General features: G+C 36.6%; 1 protein-coding gene across 6 annotated transcripts in view; it reads left to right on the top strand.

Annotated features, from left to right (window-relative positions):
• The first annotated feature begins 562 nt into the window (after positions 1 to 562).
• SHC3 (SHC adaptor protein 3) overlaps positions 563 to 14,702 on the top strand; it is a 52,861-nt gene continuing 38,721 nt past the window's right edge. For 2 of the 6 annotated variants that reach the window (XM_088155935.1, XM_088155936.1), the window contains exon 1: positions 2,203 to 3,016. In XM_088155935.1, coding sequence (XP_088012061.1) covers positions 2,477 to 3,016 — 540 coding nt within the window. In that variant the 5' untranslated portion in view covers positions 2,203 to 2,476. Of the gene's footprint in view, positions 915 to 1,397; positions 1,593 to 2,202; positions 3,017 to 14,702 lie in introns of those variants that run through there. The other 4 variants (XM_088155937.1, XM_088155938.1, XM_088155940.1 and 1 more) reach the window with 4 other exon arrangements.

Raw genomic sequence — 14,702 nt, forward strand, 5'->3', positions numbered from 1 at the left:
CCATGCTAACAGGGTAAATAAGGGAGAAATAAGTATATTCAATTTCTTTTTTCAAGGAGAGCTTTGGATTTGTTTTTGTGCTTATTTTTATGGGGGTTTTTGTTATTTGGGTTTTGTTTGTTTGTTGGGGGGGGCTGCTTGTTTGTTTGTTTTGTTTTTGCCAGAGGTCTCTGAAGACAAACCTGTAAAATCTGTGAATCTGCGGGCGCACAGAGAGCAATCGAATATCAAACGAAATGTGCACATTCATGTTCCTATCCTGGATGTAAATGAATTGGCTGAATGAACACAGTCGGGGAGAAACACAGATCTGATTCCACAGTTTTCCTCACCTGCTACTCCTATGGACACCCCAGACATTTTTCTGGCAACACACTGTCTTCCACGGGGGCTTCACGACCCATTCCCGTCTGCCGACACGCCAGCTTCATTTTCTGGTGTTGCAGCAAAAAAGGTGCCGCCTGTGCTGGGAATGGGATCTTCCACTATTTAGCAAGGCTTTGCTGAATGAGTCATCAAAGCCGGCTGGTATTGGCTGGGCTGGTGAGCACCCAAGGGATTGCCTGGCAGAGGCTGCGAGGCCTCGCTTCATTCACAGAAATGTGGGGATGCTAGCCAGCCCTTTCATTCACACGCGCAGCGTCTCATTCACATTTTGCAGTCCTGCTGGCCGCTTCTAATGAAGAGAGCCGTTCGGGAGCTGTAGGGTTTTCTGGGCAGTAGAGACACGTAAAAATAGGCTATGGTGTGTATATTTGCTGTTGCTGTGCTAGAAGGATGACGAGAGGAATGAATGCTGTGAGGATGCTGTAGCAGGTTTGCAGTGTGGTGATGAAAGGCTGTTCTGCAGATCAGTAGGAAACTGCTTTACATTGACTAGGACATTGCCATTATTCATCACTGCTGGGAAAGAGGTGCTGACTTAATTCAATATGTCATGAATATAATAATTAAATACCTGTATTTAAGCCGGCTCTTTCACTGTATTTACAGTTTATGTACTGCAGCCTATAGTCATGGGAGAAGGAAAGAATTCTATAGGCATTTTCTTTAAGTTGTGCTGCAGTTAGTCGTGCATTTTAAAAATTACTGTGCACTATGCAACTTCTCTGGTCTGAATTTGTTTATAATGCAGTGTGTTGTCCTACATCCAAAAACTGTTTTGCAAAGCAGATTGATTTATATGAAAAAGCCATATGGCTTGTGATGGGCATTGTGTATCACAATGCTGTACACATTTAGACTTTTAAAGAAATTGCAGGAAAAATTAAATACCTGTTTTTTGCATGTTTTGCTACTTCTTCAGATCAAATGTTTGTGACTGACATTTGTGCTTAATAAAGGCTTGTCCTTTTTTCTTTCTTTTTTTTTTTTTTTTTTTTTTTTTTTTTCTGCAGGATATCAGTTTGCTGCTACCTGGACTTTTTTAATATTCTTTCAGGGATTTTTCAGTTTTTCAGAATTAAACCAAACATTCCCGTGAACTGAAGATCCTCTTCATGTTTTCCTTCAGAGTGAATACAGTTGTGAAAGAAAAAACATCTGTTAAGCCTGTTGTTGGACATCAGAAAAATACTTTCCTTCACACATAGGTACTTATGTAATTCCTGCATTAAAATAGAATGTTCTTGTGTAGTAACAAGGAAGAAGGATTTCTTTCTCTATCAAAATTTGAATATAACAGTTTCTGTGAGGGGCAGCATTGACAAAAAGGCACTGTTAAACTGCTTTTCTGGAAAAAAAATGTATATTTCCTTTAGTGCTGTTCATCTGTTCTGAAAACCTTTAAGGTGCCTGTGTTCTGCTGCAGGGGCAGGAGAGGGAGATTATATGTATGCAAATATTATCCAGATATTTGCTATCGAATTGTGATTTCTTTATAGATTCACAAATATGTGAGGTGGAAGAACATTTTAACAGATGAATAAAGTGTGGTGTTTCATAAAGGCTATTAATTCAGTTTTAAAGGTAATTGCCTTTGGTACTAAAAGGGTGGTGGGAGGGAATAGGAATTAAAGGTTGGGAGGAAGTATCTGTTTGAGAAGATAGGAAAAGGGAATTTGAGAATTGATTGGTGCTAGTGTGCTGTAAGTGGGTGGATGTGGGGGTTTTTTTTTTCTTCTCTCTCCTTTTTTTTTGGCTACAGGAAGTGATTTGCAGTGTTCACAGCCTTTTGTTGAAAAGGGTCCTTCTCATTTGTGTGAGTCATGCTTTTGCTGTGAGCGAGTTGGCAGCTCTAAGCAGGACTGGGATCTCAGTCACAGAAAACTGTTACTTCACCCAACCTTAACAGGGAACCAAAAGAAATTTCTTTAAAATATACATTTTTTCATTTTTCCTTATACTCTTTTCTTTTTTACCCTAAACTGTTGTTAACCCTCTGTGTCGTTATGAATTGCTTGCTATGTTAGTACAGGCATCTCCTGCATTGGCATCAGATTTGCCAGAACATATGCAGGAAAGCAGATAGAAGGGCATGCTTCAACGTACCAAGTATAACCGCTTCAGGAATGATTCTGTGACATCTGTTGATGATCTTTTTCACAATTTGCCCATGAACAGCAAGGTCTCAGCAGTTGCTACAACTTCAGCTTCTCCTTCGTACCTGGTCTCACCAGAGGTTCTTCGCAAGGAACAAGAAGATGGACCCAGCACCCTGTGTACCCTCATCCATAAAGTGTCCCACCTGAAACTCTCTAGCACGGGCAGCCTTTTGGGTATCAAAAACCTCTCCTCTGCAGTAAAGGAGCTTGCTGTCTCCAAATTGCAGGGAAGCTCGAGTGCTTCTAGTTCAGCAGCAGGGGCTTCAGACACCACATGTAACCTTGTCTCTGCCACTTCGTGTTCTCAGCAGGACGTGAGCAAGATGAGTATGGGGAAAAAAGCACGGTCAGAGGAAATGCACCTGGGAAGTGAAGATTGGAATCAAACTAGCAGTTTTGTTGATAAATCCTCTCGAGGATGGCTGCACTCGAGTGAGAAGATCCTGGGACCTGGTGTGACGTACATTGTGAAGGTTGGTCTGTTTTCTTTCATTCTCTGTTTTTATCAATGAAAAATTCTCTGCTGGTTTTGCTGACAGGGTAGTCAGGATGAAAGGATGTATTTTTTTTTTTTTTTTTTTGGTGCATAATACATGAAATGTAAATGCAGGAAGGAAGGGTTGGGAAACTGTGTTAATTTGTTACATTAAAGCAAACCTGCAAATAATGTTATACAGCTGTATAAAAATCTTTTTCCTAAGCTAAGAGCTGATTTGATTTGGATTTTTTAGCCTTTTTCTGAATTTAGGTTTTCAGTGTTATCTAGCATACTGTATATATCTTGGATACGTAGGCTTTCAATATGTCTGGTGCAATATACAGGAGGAAAGACACACTCCTTGATGTGAGGAGAACTGCTAATCATGCATGAATTTTTCAGTTTTAAAACCTCTAAGGGCAAGTGTTTTTTTAAAGGAAATGATATTTGAAATCTTACAGCAGTAAGGCAGAGAGCATAATTCTTATTCTATTTCACAATTAGAAATGTTGTTGTGGGTAGAGCAGGAAAATGCAGCTTGTTTTACATAATGAGGATTCAGCCACCTTACATATTATTGCTCTTTTCAGTTCATTGATACTGCATGTCAAAAGTAGAGGATCTTAAGTTTACAGGGTAAACTTAATGGTTCTGTATGCTTTGAAAATATTTTGAAACCACCTGTTAAAATAGAGCCTTCAAGATAAGTGTATGTGCAATGTTTTTTGTAGTTAGGTAAGAGTCTGGTTACACCTTTCAGCATAGTGTGCAGAAAGTGTAAAAATAAAATTACTGTCCAGAACTCATTCTTCATTGCCATGTTTCATTTGCCAAGAGGCTTTTGTATCTTAAGTGTTAAACTGTTTTGCAGCAGGCTATTAATATTACAGGTCTATTTTTAGTGTCATCTTATTTTTGGTGTAAGAGTCACAGGTGACTTTATTTCAGGATGCTTTAAAACTGAGTGACACCCTTGTTACTTAACTCTCACTGCTTTTTCTCAAGTCTCATTATCAAAAGCAGAGTGCATATTTAGCTGTTGGGGGACTAGGAAGCAGTTTCCATTTCTTTGTGTCAGTGGTGATAATAGATTTAGCAGGTGGTGGTAGATTGAGTAAGTTGGCCAATTCAGAGCACTATTGAAATTGTACTGTCTTTTTTACTACTCTGAAATTTACTGGAACTACAAAAGGAGTCAGTGCTACCTTTCAAGCCACAAACTGCTTCTCTGTTACTCTTCAAGAAGTGTCTCCATAAAAAAACCCACAGATACTAGACATAGTGGTGTTGTGACTCTGATATTCTTTTGCACAGAAATACTCTGGTTAACAGAATGTCATTTACCATTTTCATATTAGCTTAGGGGACTCAACCATTTTACTTTTTATTTTGCTTAGGATAGTATAAGCCCAATAATGACTGTGGGAATACACTGCTGCTGTTAGTTTTACCTGAAGTGATCACTATGAATCAGAACAAATACAGCATTCAATTTCTTAATCCTTTCAGTAGTTGACCTACTATTGCTAGAGGAAGCTCATATCTTTGAATTGAAAAGAGAATTAAAGTTATATAGAAGTGGACTAACATTCACAGTTAGTAATATACCCATACTTAATGGAGATAGTAGAACAAATATTTAATTAGTGCAATTGATGTTGGGTACATGAAAGTGTATTTAGACACACTATATACATCAGAATTTTCAAAATCAATCAAACAACTTACTTTTAGGTGTTTGTTAGTAGTTTGTTAGTCATTAAAATGCATGGAATCTAGTTTATTGTTTCTGTTAAAAAAATAGGATAATTAATTTAACTTCATAGTTTCTGGCATAAGAATCATGGAACAATGATCTAAATGTAAAAACAAAGATTGAAAATAAATACCAAAATAAGCGGTTAATGAATGAATGAAAATAAACTGGTCCTGATTAGTTCCTAATTTGCTTGCTTATTAACTATCTCAGTTTTCCTTGGCAACTGCAGCATTCATATGGATAAGAATAGAAATGCAGTTCCCAAATCCTTAAACATTGTTTGCTACCAAGGCTTTTATCCAATCAGACCATCAAATCAATACACAGATGATGTATACTGAGGGGAAACATTCCTTGGATACCTCATGGCTATACTGACTGTCTGGGGGACTCATACCATGTTTAATTAGTAACATATGCCTTTCAGAAAATTCCATATGCCATTAGTTAAATGAGAAAAAAATTAGATTTGTTGTTAACCAGCAAAGCTTTTTTTTTTTTTTTTTTTTTTTTTTTTTTTTTTTTTGGTGCAAATGTGCACTGAGATACAATTTTCTCATCAATCCACATTTAAAACAGAAAATTAGTCATGGGACAGGGTTAATTGTAACTACTGGGCAGTTTGGTAGCTCACATTGGAATCTTCTGAAGTAAGAGACAAAATTACAAAATTCCTATGTGCAACGTATGAAATATCTGAAACTTCACTGCTGTTCCACATTTTCACATATTCTTCATTCTTAAAATAGGCAGTATAACTCTAATACTTAAAAAGGGTGTAGGTTTATGGCAAACTGTAGCTATATTCTGATTTTTGTGGTCTGCTGTCATGCAATTTTTTTCATCCATAAAAGTTCTGACACTTTCTTAATTTTTTCCTCCCGGTGGATTTCATGTTGCATTTTTATATATTATAGCATAAATATTTTCACAAAACAGCACCAAGAAACATTTTAATAACAAATTAGACAATGACCATAACCATATTGAGGACATAAAACGGTCAGGTACTGATATCTTACTTATTTCTACTACTGGTGGACTGCTTGACAAATAATGAATTAATGGGAAAAAAAATAGAAGGAAGTAGTTTGCTGTGCTGAAAGTCCTTAAAGAGCTCAATGCTTTCCCTATAGTGGGGCTGATTACTACAGGGAGAGATTATAAATGCTCATGTTGTCAGAAAAACATATGCATGGAATAAAAAAAGTGTAAAAAACCTGAGTAATGTAACAACAGTAAAATGTTTCAATGTAATCTGTTGTTTCCAATGATAAATATCTACTGATGAGTATAAATGGGTAATGTTATAGACATTTTGGAATTTGGTTTATTTAAATAAGAGCACAACAGTCAAGAGGCAAAATGCATTTCTGTCTTCAGGTAAGTCGTGGCTGGATTTTGTAACAAGTGTCAATGAATTTAAAATGCAAAATGCTGTTGTTCAGCAGTTCAAAATAAAATGAACAAAAAACACTGTATAATTTTATATACCTATATGAAGTATAGTAAAGTATATATCTGAAAAAGCCAGTAAGATTTAAAGCCAACATAGTTGTATAGAACAGATGTGGGTAAATCTAGTGTTAAACATCAGATAGAAATATTGTATCTGAGAGAGAGGAAGGAATAATTATTTCATCCAAAAGAATCGCTGCAAGTCAGGAAAATAATATTTCAATAAAAAGGACATTAAATTATTAATATTATAGCAAAGTATTAAAAGAATATAATCCTAACTGCAATTATTTCTTTAACATTTTAACACTTTCATTCCTTGTGGGGGAGTAACAGCAGTTTATATCTGATGTGGAAAACAGACATCATTGTGAAGCTGTTCAAACACATCACCAGTAAAGGCTTCAGTTCTGCAAACATTCCTACATGACACTGTTTATGGGAGCATTCTCATTGAAATAATTGAGGCTACCTTTGTACACTGGAAGTTAAGTGTGTGCTTAGGGATGAACTGAATTGCTGTGTCTCTTTAATGGCTAACCCAGACTGCAAAGCACAGCCTTAAATGGAGTTAACAAAGTGGAAACTGCATCATATGTAGCCTTCCCCTAGAAGACTTCAGGGCTCTTTGGAAAAATGTTTCTCTCTTTTTTTTTTTTTTTTTTTTTTATTTTGTTCCCCTTCCTGTTTTAGCCAGAATTGATTAGCCTCTCACTAAAAAAAAAAAAAAAAAAAAATTACAACAAAGCATTTTTTCTCTTTTTGGTTAAATTTGTCTTCTTTATAGAAAAAAAAGTTGTGGAGGTTTGTTTGGGTTTCTTTTAATCAGATTTAATTTCAACTTATGTCAGTCAAATTGAGGTAGTGCTGTTGGTTAATCACTGATCATTTGGCGTGGCCTGACTAAAAACATACTCAGTAGGATTTTGTGCATATAATTCTAAGAAAAAAAACCAAACCCGAACAGTCCCAGAGCATCCTGTTTGTAATGAGGTTTACATGTTTAAGAAATGTGTTGTGTGTTTCAGTCATATGGTAATAACAGGACAGAATACTGACTTTTTACTTCAGAGTCTGCTACCATCAACCTGGGTACACAAACAGTGTTAACAAAGCCTAATGAAACTGGCTTATCACTGTGGGTTTTAAAGCTGCATGCATGCAGATTAGGGGAGAGAGAAGTAAGTGACAAAGACAGCATTGGTTTAAGTAATTAATCCCTCCTATTATAGTGTATTCCTGAGAGATCAGTTAGTATCCTTTCCATTTTCCTTCATTGTTATTTGGACACTGTTATTATATGAAAGAATGACATTGATGCCTGTTGCTCTGTTGAAAACCTTTATTTTGATCTTCAAGGACCTGAACTACGGTGGGCCTGTTGTACAGCCCAATAATAGGAAAAGAGCATTCCTTACAGAAATTAGATGAGATTCTATAAGCAGAAATCATATCATAGAGTCTTTAATTATAATATTATTCTAATTACATGAATCAAGTACTATTACTGTACATTTGCACACGTTCTGTAGAAAGCAAAGCATGTATTGATTTCAGAGTTGAAGGATTCAGCTATCATCATGAATGTCTGTTCCCCAGTACATTTGGAGTGTTTGCATGGAGTATTTTGTTTGAAGCAAGAATTATACTCTTGCTAGTTATTTATTCTGCTAGTTAAGTATGTCCTACAGTTTTAAAATTCCTAGGTGAATTTATCTGGTCAGTGTAGGAGGTAAAATTGCATTCAGGCAGAATTCCTTCTCTGTTGTTCCTTGGAAATTGGATTGTTGGTTTCTTTATTTGTCTTCCCACAATGTTTACAGTAGGAATATCATGTGCCCAATGTAAATATCTGCCACTACAAACACAAAGAAAACACATAGATGAATCAAGATCTTCAGGGGAAACTCATGCACTTCTGTGCTGCTGGAGACAAGGCTCTCCTTTGTCCCAGTGACAGGTGTTTTTCTCCCCTAGCCAAAGAGAAATCTTGTCCCACTAATGCAACAGCTATACATGTGCTACAGTCTGGCTTAATTTTGTAGATGAAAGTTCAAGTGAATGCACACATCATATCAATATTAAATTTTCTTGTTTACAATGAGAAAAAAGCTTAGATCTGCTTTGGTGTAGTGCAGAGACAACCAGCCTTTCCAGCTACTAATGCTCTTTCAAGGTGATTTACTTCCCCATGCAATCAAACGAATTTCATAGAGGAAGGGGGGTTCAGTATTGCTTCTCTGCAATTCTGCATTGTCATGCAATATTAATTTTGTTTGATCCTATATATTTATGACAAAATGTAATGCAGCTCTACCTTTGTCAGCTGCAGGCAGGTCTGAGGCAGAGCCTGTCCATTTAAGTTGTGATGGGAATAATGATGGGGCTCAGAGCAAGCACATTTCCAGTCATCCCTTGTTTTCTGGAGAGATTAGGCACAATTCGGTAAGGATCATCTAGAATGTTTATTTAATAAGTTAGCTATTCCCCTTGGCTTTTCAAATAAGTTTTCATAGGGCCAGGTGAGATTTCAGTCTCAAAAGGCTGAATCAGACAATCCAAGTCACAGCCGAAAGCTCAAAGACTGAAAAAACCACATCTGAAATTAAACAGAAATGGCAACCAAAGACATAAAAACTAAAAATAGACAGGGTATAGGGTGACACAAAGAAAGAAATGTGAGGTAGACAGAAAAAGCTGTCTAGGCTTTATTTTTTCTACAACACTATCACATTGGATTTACTGATACAGGTTTTTTTGTTTTCTTTTTTTTTCTTACCTTGGAATAAATCCTGAAATGAGAGACATAAGTTGAACAAATACCTTAAATAACAAGGACGCGACCGAAAGAGAGAGATTTTATCTAAAGATGTTGTCTAAGCTTGTTCAGCACCATTTCCATCCTTTGGATATGATGTTGTACTAAGATTCCTTTATTTCCATTTTTGGCTCTTACTAATTTAGGAATTACACAAGGGAGAGAATGTCTCATGGGACAGCAACATCTTTCCTGACTGACACTTGACATTGCTTACCTGTGATAAAGTAATTATATGGAACAGAGTTGTCTCCTTTCTTATAGACAAGCTGCTTTCATGAACCACAGGACATTTTAGAAATACTTGTAACTTGCCAAAGAATTGGAATGTTTCAGAAGCACTGCCTTTGTCACCAAATGTAGGGGCCATGTTTTATCACACGTGTTGAATGCAGATGCTACAGTGTTACTCACTTTTACTAACTTTTTTTGTAAATTAATTGTGTAGAAAAACTAAGCAGCAAGCACTAAGTAACTGGAAACATTGTGTGAACTCTCTATAACAATATATTTATTTCTGCCAAGAAGAGAAAAAATGAAAAAGAGGGAGAGGTAGGGCTGCTTAGTTTTGGGCACAAACTGGAAGCTTATCACTCGTCCAATTCTGAGCTGACCCTGGCTTTGGGAATTTTGGGAGTGGTGGTAAAAAAGGGATTTCAAGTGAGCCTGCTTGGGGCCATGGAGGGCCCGGCCTCCCGGAGCTGCTCTGCCTCTTCATAACCTTTATGCTGCAAGGAAACCTTCCAGAGATTTTTCATTATTTAAATCCAGCCTTGGAAGTCTCTCCCCTTATCCCTTATTTTTCTGCACAGTGGAGGTTATCTTTTAGGCACTTTTGCTGAGAATGCAAGAAACTATATCTTCAGCACAGGGAGTTAAATATTGGTAAAGACTCAGGAAGAAGATCTGGTTTAATTGCTGAACTCTTTCCATGAGGACCAGAGGTACATATGGTATTCATATTAAAAAGTACTCCCTCTCCCTCTATGCATGTTTTGGATTTTCAGTTTTAACAGTGACAGGTCCTTCCTACATCACACCTCCAAATGCACAGTTTAGAAAGCAGAACAGTATATGCATTTCAGATACTTAACATGGGGTTTTATTTGGCATAGTGGAAAAGCACCTGTTAGATATTTTGTCTTCTGAGTCTGTGCTTTAATGATACTCCTCATCAAGAAATTCTACTTGCTAATGACTCTCTTACTCTCTAATGACTGAGGAAGAACAAGTTCTTTAATAGCTAGATATATTTACAGTGTCCATATTTACAGTTTCAAATGTCTAATTATTATTTCCAACTATTGAAGCATATTGTTTTGGCTGTAGAAGCTTTTGTGTGTTTATGTTAAATGAATTCTGATGCAGAACATAAGCTGCTGGAACTAATCTGCATGGTGCTTTAAAGGGAAGTATATCTTAGTGGATATTCAAGGTAGCAGCAAAGCAGCCTGGAAAGTGTTCACTGAATTAAAGTATGCAGCTGTGAAAATGAAGCAATTCATCTGTGCTACTGCAGTGCATACTCTAAGTGGTTCACACTGCAATAATTGCATTCACTGTTATATATTTTTAAAATTAAACCTAAAAAGTTTAGAGCTGAAACTTGTGGGGTTTTTTTCCTCAAATGTAGCTTTTCTTAAGGTAAATTTTTGGCCCATGCAAAAAATTACAGGTTAATATACAATGTGTTTACATTTAAAATAATAGAATAAATCACTGTCCAGTGTGAGCTTCTAATTCTAACATTCTGATTCTAACATTCCTGAGGTTTTGCAAGAACATTTATCTGTAAGGTAAGAACATAATAACTATTGTTCATGCAAAACTACCAATATGGGATTTTTCTGGAATCTTATGAAGGCTCTGTTCATTTAGCATCTCTACTACATAAATATTTTTGGGCATGTTGTTGGCAATCTTGTTTGATCCACCTGCAAGAAATAAGAAAAAGTCTTTTATTTGAAGATGTTTTGTTTTCAACCCCATTTGAGACGGAGATTAGAAAATTGTCAGAAGCAAAATTTGTTTCTTGGTTGTATCTTTCCCCTCTGTAGCAAGAAATGAGACCTCAGAGTTGACTTAAGAAATTGCTTTTCGAGATAAGATAAAATATCTTCTTCTTTTCCTAGCTGAATCTTTTGCCTTTTTAAAGAGGTTCTGAGTCCTTATTGTTGAGTTGATTGTGAAATGCTGCCAGAATGTTTTCACAGGGTAAGACAATTCATAGAAAGGCTTGGCTATCATTTGCCACTTAAGAATTTAGTCTGAATATATTGAGACATATAATCTATTTTTGCTACAGAAACAAGTTATTGTACAAGAGGAAATAGGAAGGTGTTGGCCAGAGTTGGAGGTATCCTTGGGAGAACTGTGTTCTCTCATCCATTGCTATAAAAACAAACCACCTGTTTTCAAGAGGAATGCAGTTTACAGTCATATCCATCATCATTTCTACTGGTATGAAAGCTCTGTTGGTTTACTTGTCTCATGGAGGATTTTGTGATGATAAATTTACCCTGAGTGGTTAAGGCTTATCTGTATTTGAACCCCAAAGAAGATTTTCTGTTCCGTTTCCACTCAATCAATCCTTACTTAGAGTTTTCCATCTGGATTGGAACATGCATTCTTTAATGAGAAAAAAACCTTTGGGGGAAACATTGATTCACTGTAAAGCTCTGTACATGATTACTTACTGATATAAAAATTACCAACTGCAAAAGTATGAAAGCACGGAAGAGAGCCTTTCTATTTTTCATGGCAGCATATGTTTATGACACATTTTTGGTGCCGGATTCTGATAGTGTCTAAATATAGGGCCTTTTCCTCATTCAGAACAAGGCTGCCAGCACTTCTTTCATGCAGGATTTCTGCTTCCACAACCAGGTACCCTGTTTTGCATATAGCAGGAAAGCACAGGGCAGAGGTACAGACTGGGGGCTTTGGCATATGCTGGTAGAGCACAGTCATCAGATGCCCCCAGAGATCTGAATATATATCTGAAGATATGTCTTGCCCCTTGTCTAAGGGGAGGGAAGGGCAGGAGGCTATGGCATGGCTGGGAGAGCATGTTAGCTAAGCAACCATCTTAGCTAAGATCCTAATATGGCGTTACGTGATAGTTAAGCAGATGATTTAAAGGCAAATATATTTATATTCCAAACTGTTCAAACTTTTCAGAGAAACTGAAATCTCTAGCAGCTTACTTAAAACTCTGTGACTACTGCTTATACAAATTTATTTCTCTCTGAATATCTAGTCTTGGTTCTGCCCACAGCTTTTTCTAATAATATAACTTACTCTATATTAGAAATGTCACAGAACAAATTTTCCATTCCATTCTTCTACGGAAAGTGGCTAAGTAAACTAGCATAAATCTGAATGGTTTTGTGCATGCAGGACCTCCTTTTAACGACACTGCTATCTGTTCAGCTGATGGTACCCAGCACTTTCAAAGGCTGCCTCTTCTGCTCATCAAATGCTTTGTATTTTCAACAATACCTGAAGAAAACCTGAAGAGGTTTCCTGCAGGCTTCTGTGATGCCAGAGTTTGGGTGAAATATTTGTTGTGATAATGCAGGACAATGGTTCTCCGTCTACCAGGAAAAGGTTTCCCTGACGTTTGACAACACCCTCTTAGCAATGGGCAGCTCTTAAGGGTAAAAAAAGAAAACAAAGAAGCAAAACCCCACAAAACAAAGAAGCAAAACTCCACAAAACAATAAATAAACAAAAAAGCCCACAAAAACAAAGAAAAAATGTTTTTGCACATTAGAGTGCAGGTATTGCTAACCACTGAGTACAGAAAAATTTACTAGATTCCCAGATCTATGTCCCTGTTGGGTAGCTGAGAAATTTGTTTAAATTCTTTTTTTGTGGGTAGTTTTTTCCCTACTTTATAAAGTGGGTGTTATAAATTCAGTTAAACTGGGAATTTAATCTAATATGATATCAAATGATATCTAATATGATATCATCATATTAATTTGCTAAAGAGAAAATTCTATAAAATACTTGTCAATCTTGCAGTCTCTGTCTATGGCTTTTGTGGAGTTTTGTTCTTTTTTTTTTTTTTAATCCTCTTCTCCTTTTCACACCAATATTGTTATTAAAAATCCTGACTGTATCCACAGTTACATGTGGACAAACTTACTATCTTGAAATCAAGTCCTGGTCTGTTACTATTTTTATTATGGCCTGCTTGTTAGTGGACATCTGGATTTGAATCTTAATGTGATTTAGGGTAGATAGCAAACCTGAAAGTAGTATTTCAGTATTGTGGAACATTGTGGAACATTCGGTGCATATTTCATAAGCTCCTTTAGCTGTTAATGGTGATACCTGAAATTAGAGGGAACTGTCATTTTGATGCAAAAATAAATGTGTACTGCACTAGTAGCAATAGAATCTGAAATAAAAGCTCTTATTTTTCCTCAACCATAATTAACTAGCACCAGTCAATTCATACTAACTACTCATTTACTTCCATGGCATAATCTAATTCTGGACTAGCTCTTTGGTGAATGAGAATAAAATGTAAAAAAATAAAACCTTCAAAACCAAGCAAACAAATCCCCTCACCCCTTTAAAAACAAAAACAAAAGAATGAAATGTAGGTGTGTGACTCGAGATACATATGAGAACCAGATGTGGCAAGCAAAAGCATACTCCCTTTTTCACTTTTGTACATGCCAAGTAAAAGCACAGCCTAAGCCCGTGGGTGAGAAAATTGCAGTGAATTGCCCAGCTTATTTTATTTCTATTTTTGAAACTTAGATCTCCATACAACACCCAGAACCCTAGGAATCAGAATCTAATTTTTGAGCACCCAGGTTATTATCTGCAGCTGTGCAATGTTAGAGCATACTTCAGATACATCAATATTTGAAGGCACAGGCTAATTTTTGTCTAATGATACAAGTCTATGTCTGTTTGCTGATGTAACCATGTTATCTCTCACGTGACTTGTACAAGGCAGGTACAAGCTGCAAAGTAGTGAACCACTCAGATTTGATGATGGTCATCTGGCTACACAGATTAAAACCAGCAAATCTCAATTTACCAAGAATACCCATGCAGTTTTGATGAGCTGATGATACTCCGGTAGTTTGGATTCAGAGATTAGGACTTGTTATTTTGTTTGAGAGTAGGTGATGGGTAGATATACTATGAACAAGGTAGACACTCATCTGCTAGACGTGTATATGGGTTGGACTGCTTCAGTGCTGTATGGAGCTACATCCTGATGGAAGAATAGAATAAGTCTTGCTATGTTGTTATAAAAGTATTTCTTGCTGTTCTTACTGCCAGCTTCTCAGTCCAATAAAGGAGAATTTCTTCCAATAACTTGGTATTTTGAAGAGCCTGTTAGGAAGCACCAAACAAGGTTGTTCATATTTCTGGAGCAAAGGGCTTCTTTGACAGTGACTACTCTCTTTGCTTTCTTTTTTTTTCTCTTGGCTCCAAGTACACAAATGCGTTCAGCCAGTGTTCATGTCTGTTTCTGAAAAGTGTTGAGAGACCTCAATATCCTCTTTTACACGGCTTCAGTAAAAAGTTGTAGTTGCTGAACAGGAATTTTCTGAGTCACAAAGAAGACAGGTAGTTTATGGAGTATGAAACAAATCTTTGCATGTGGAACAAAGC

Source organism: Sturnus vulgaris, chromosome Z (genome assembly GCF_052056855.1).
Source record: "Sturnus vulgaris isolate bStuVul1 chromosome Z, bStuVul1.hap1, whole genome shotgun sequence".
In the NCBI taxonomy this organism is placed as follows: domain Eukaryota; kingdom Metazoa; phylum Chordata; class Aves; order Passeriformes; family Sturnidae; genus Sturnus; species Sturnus vulgaris.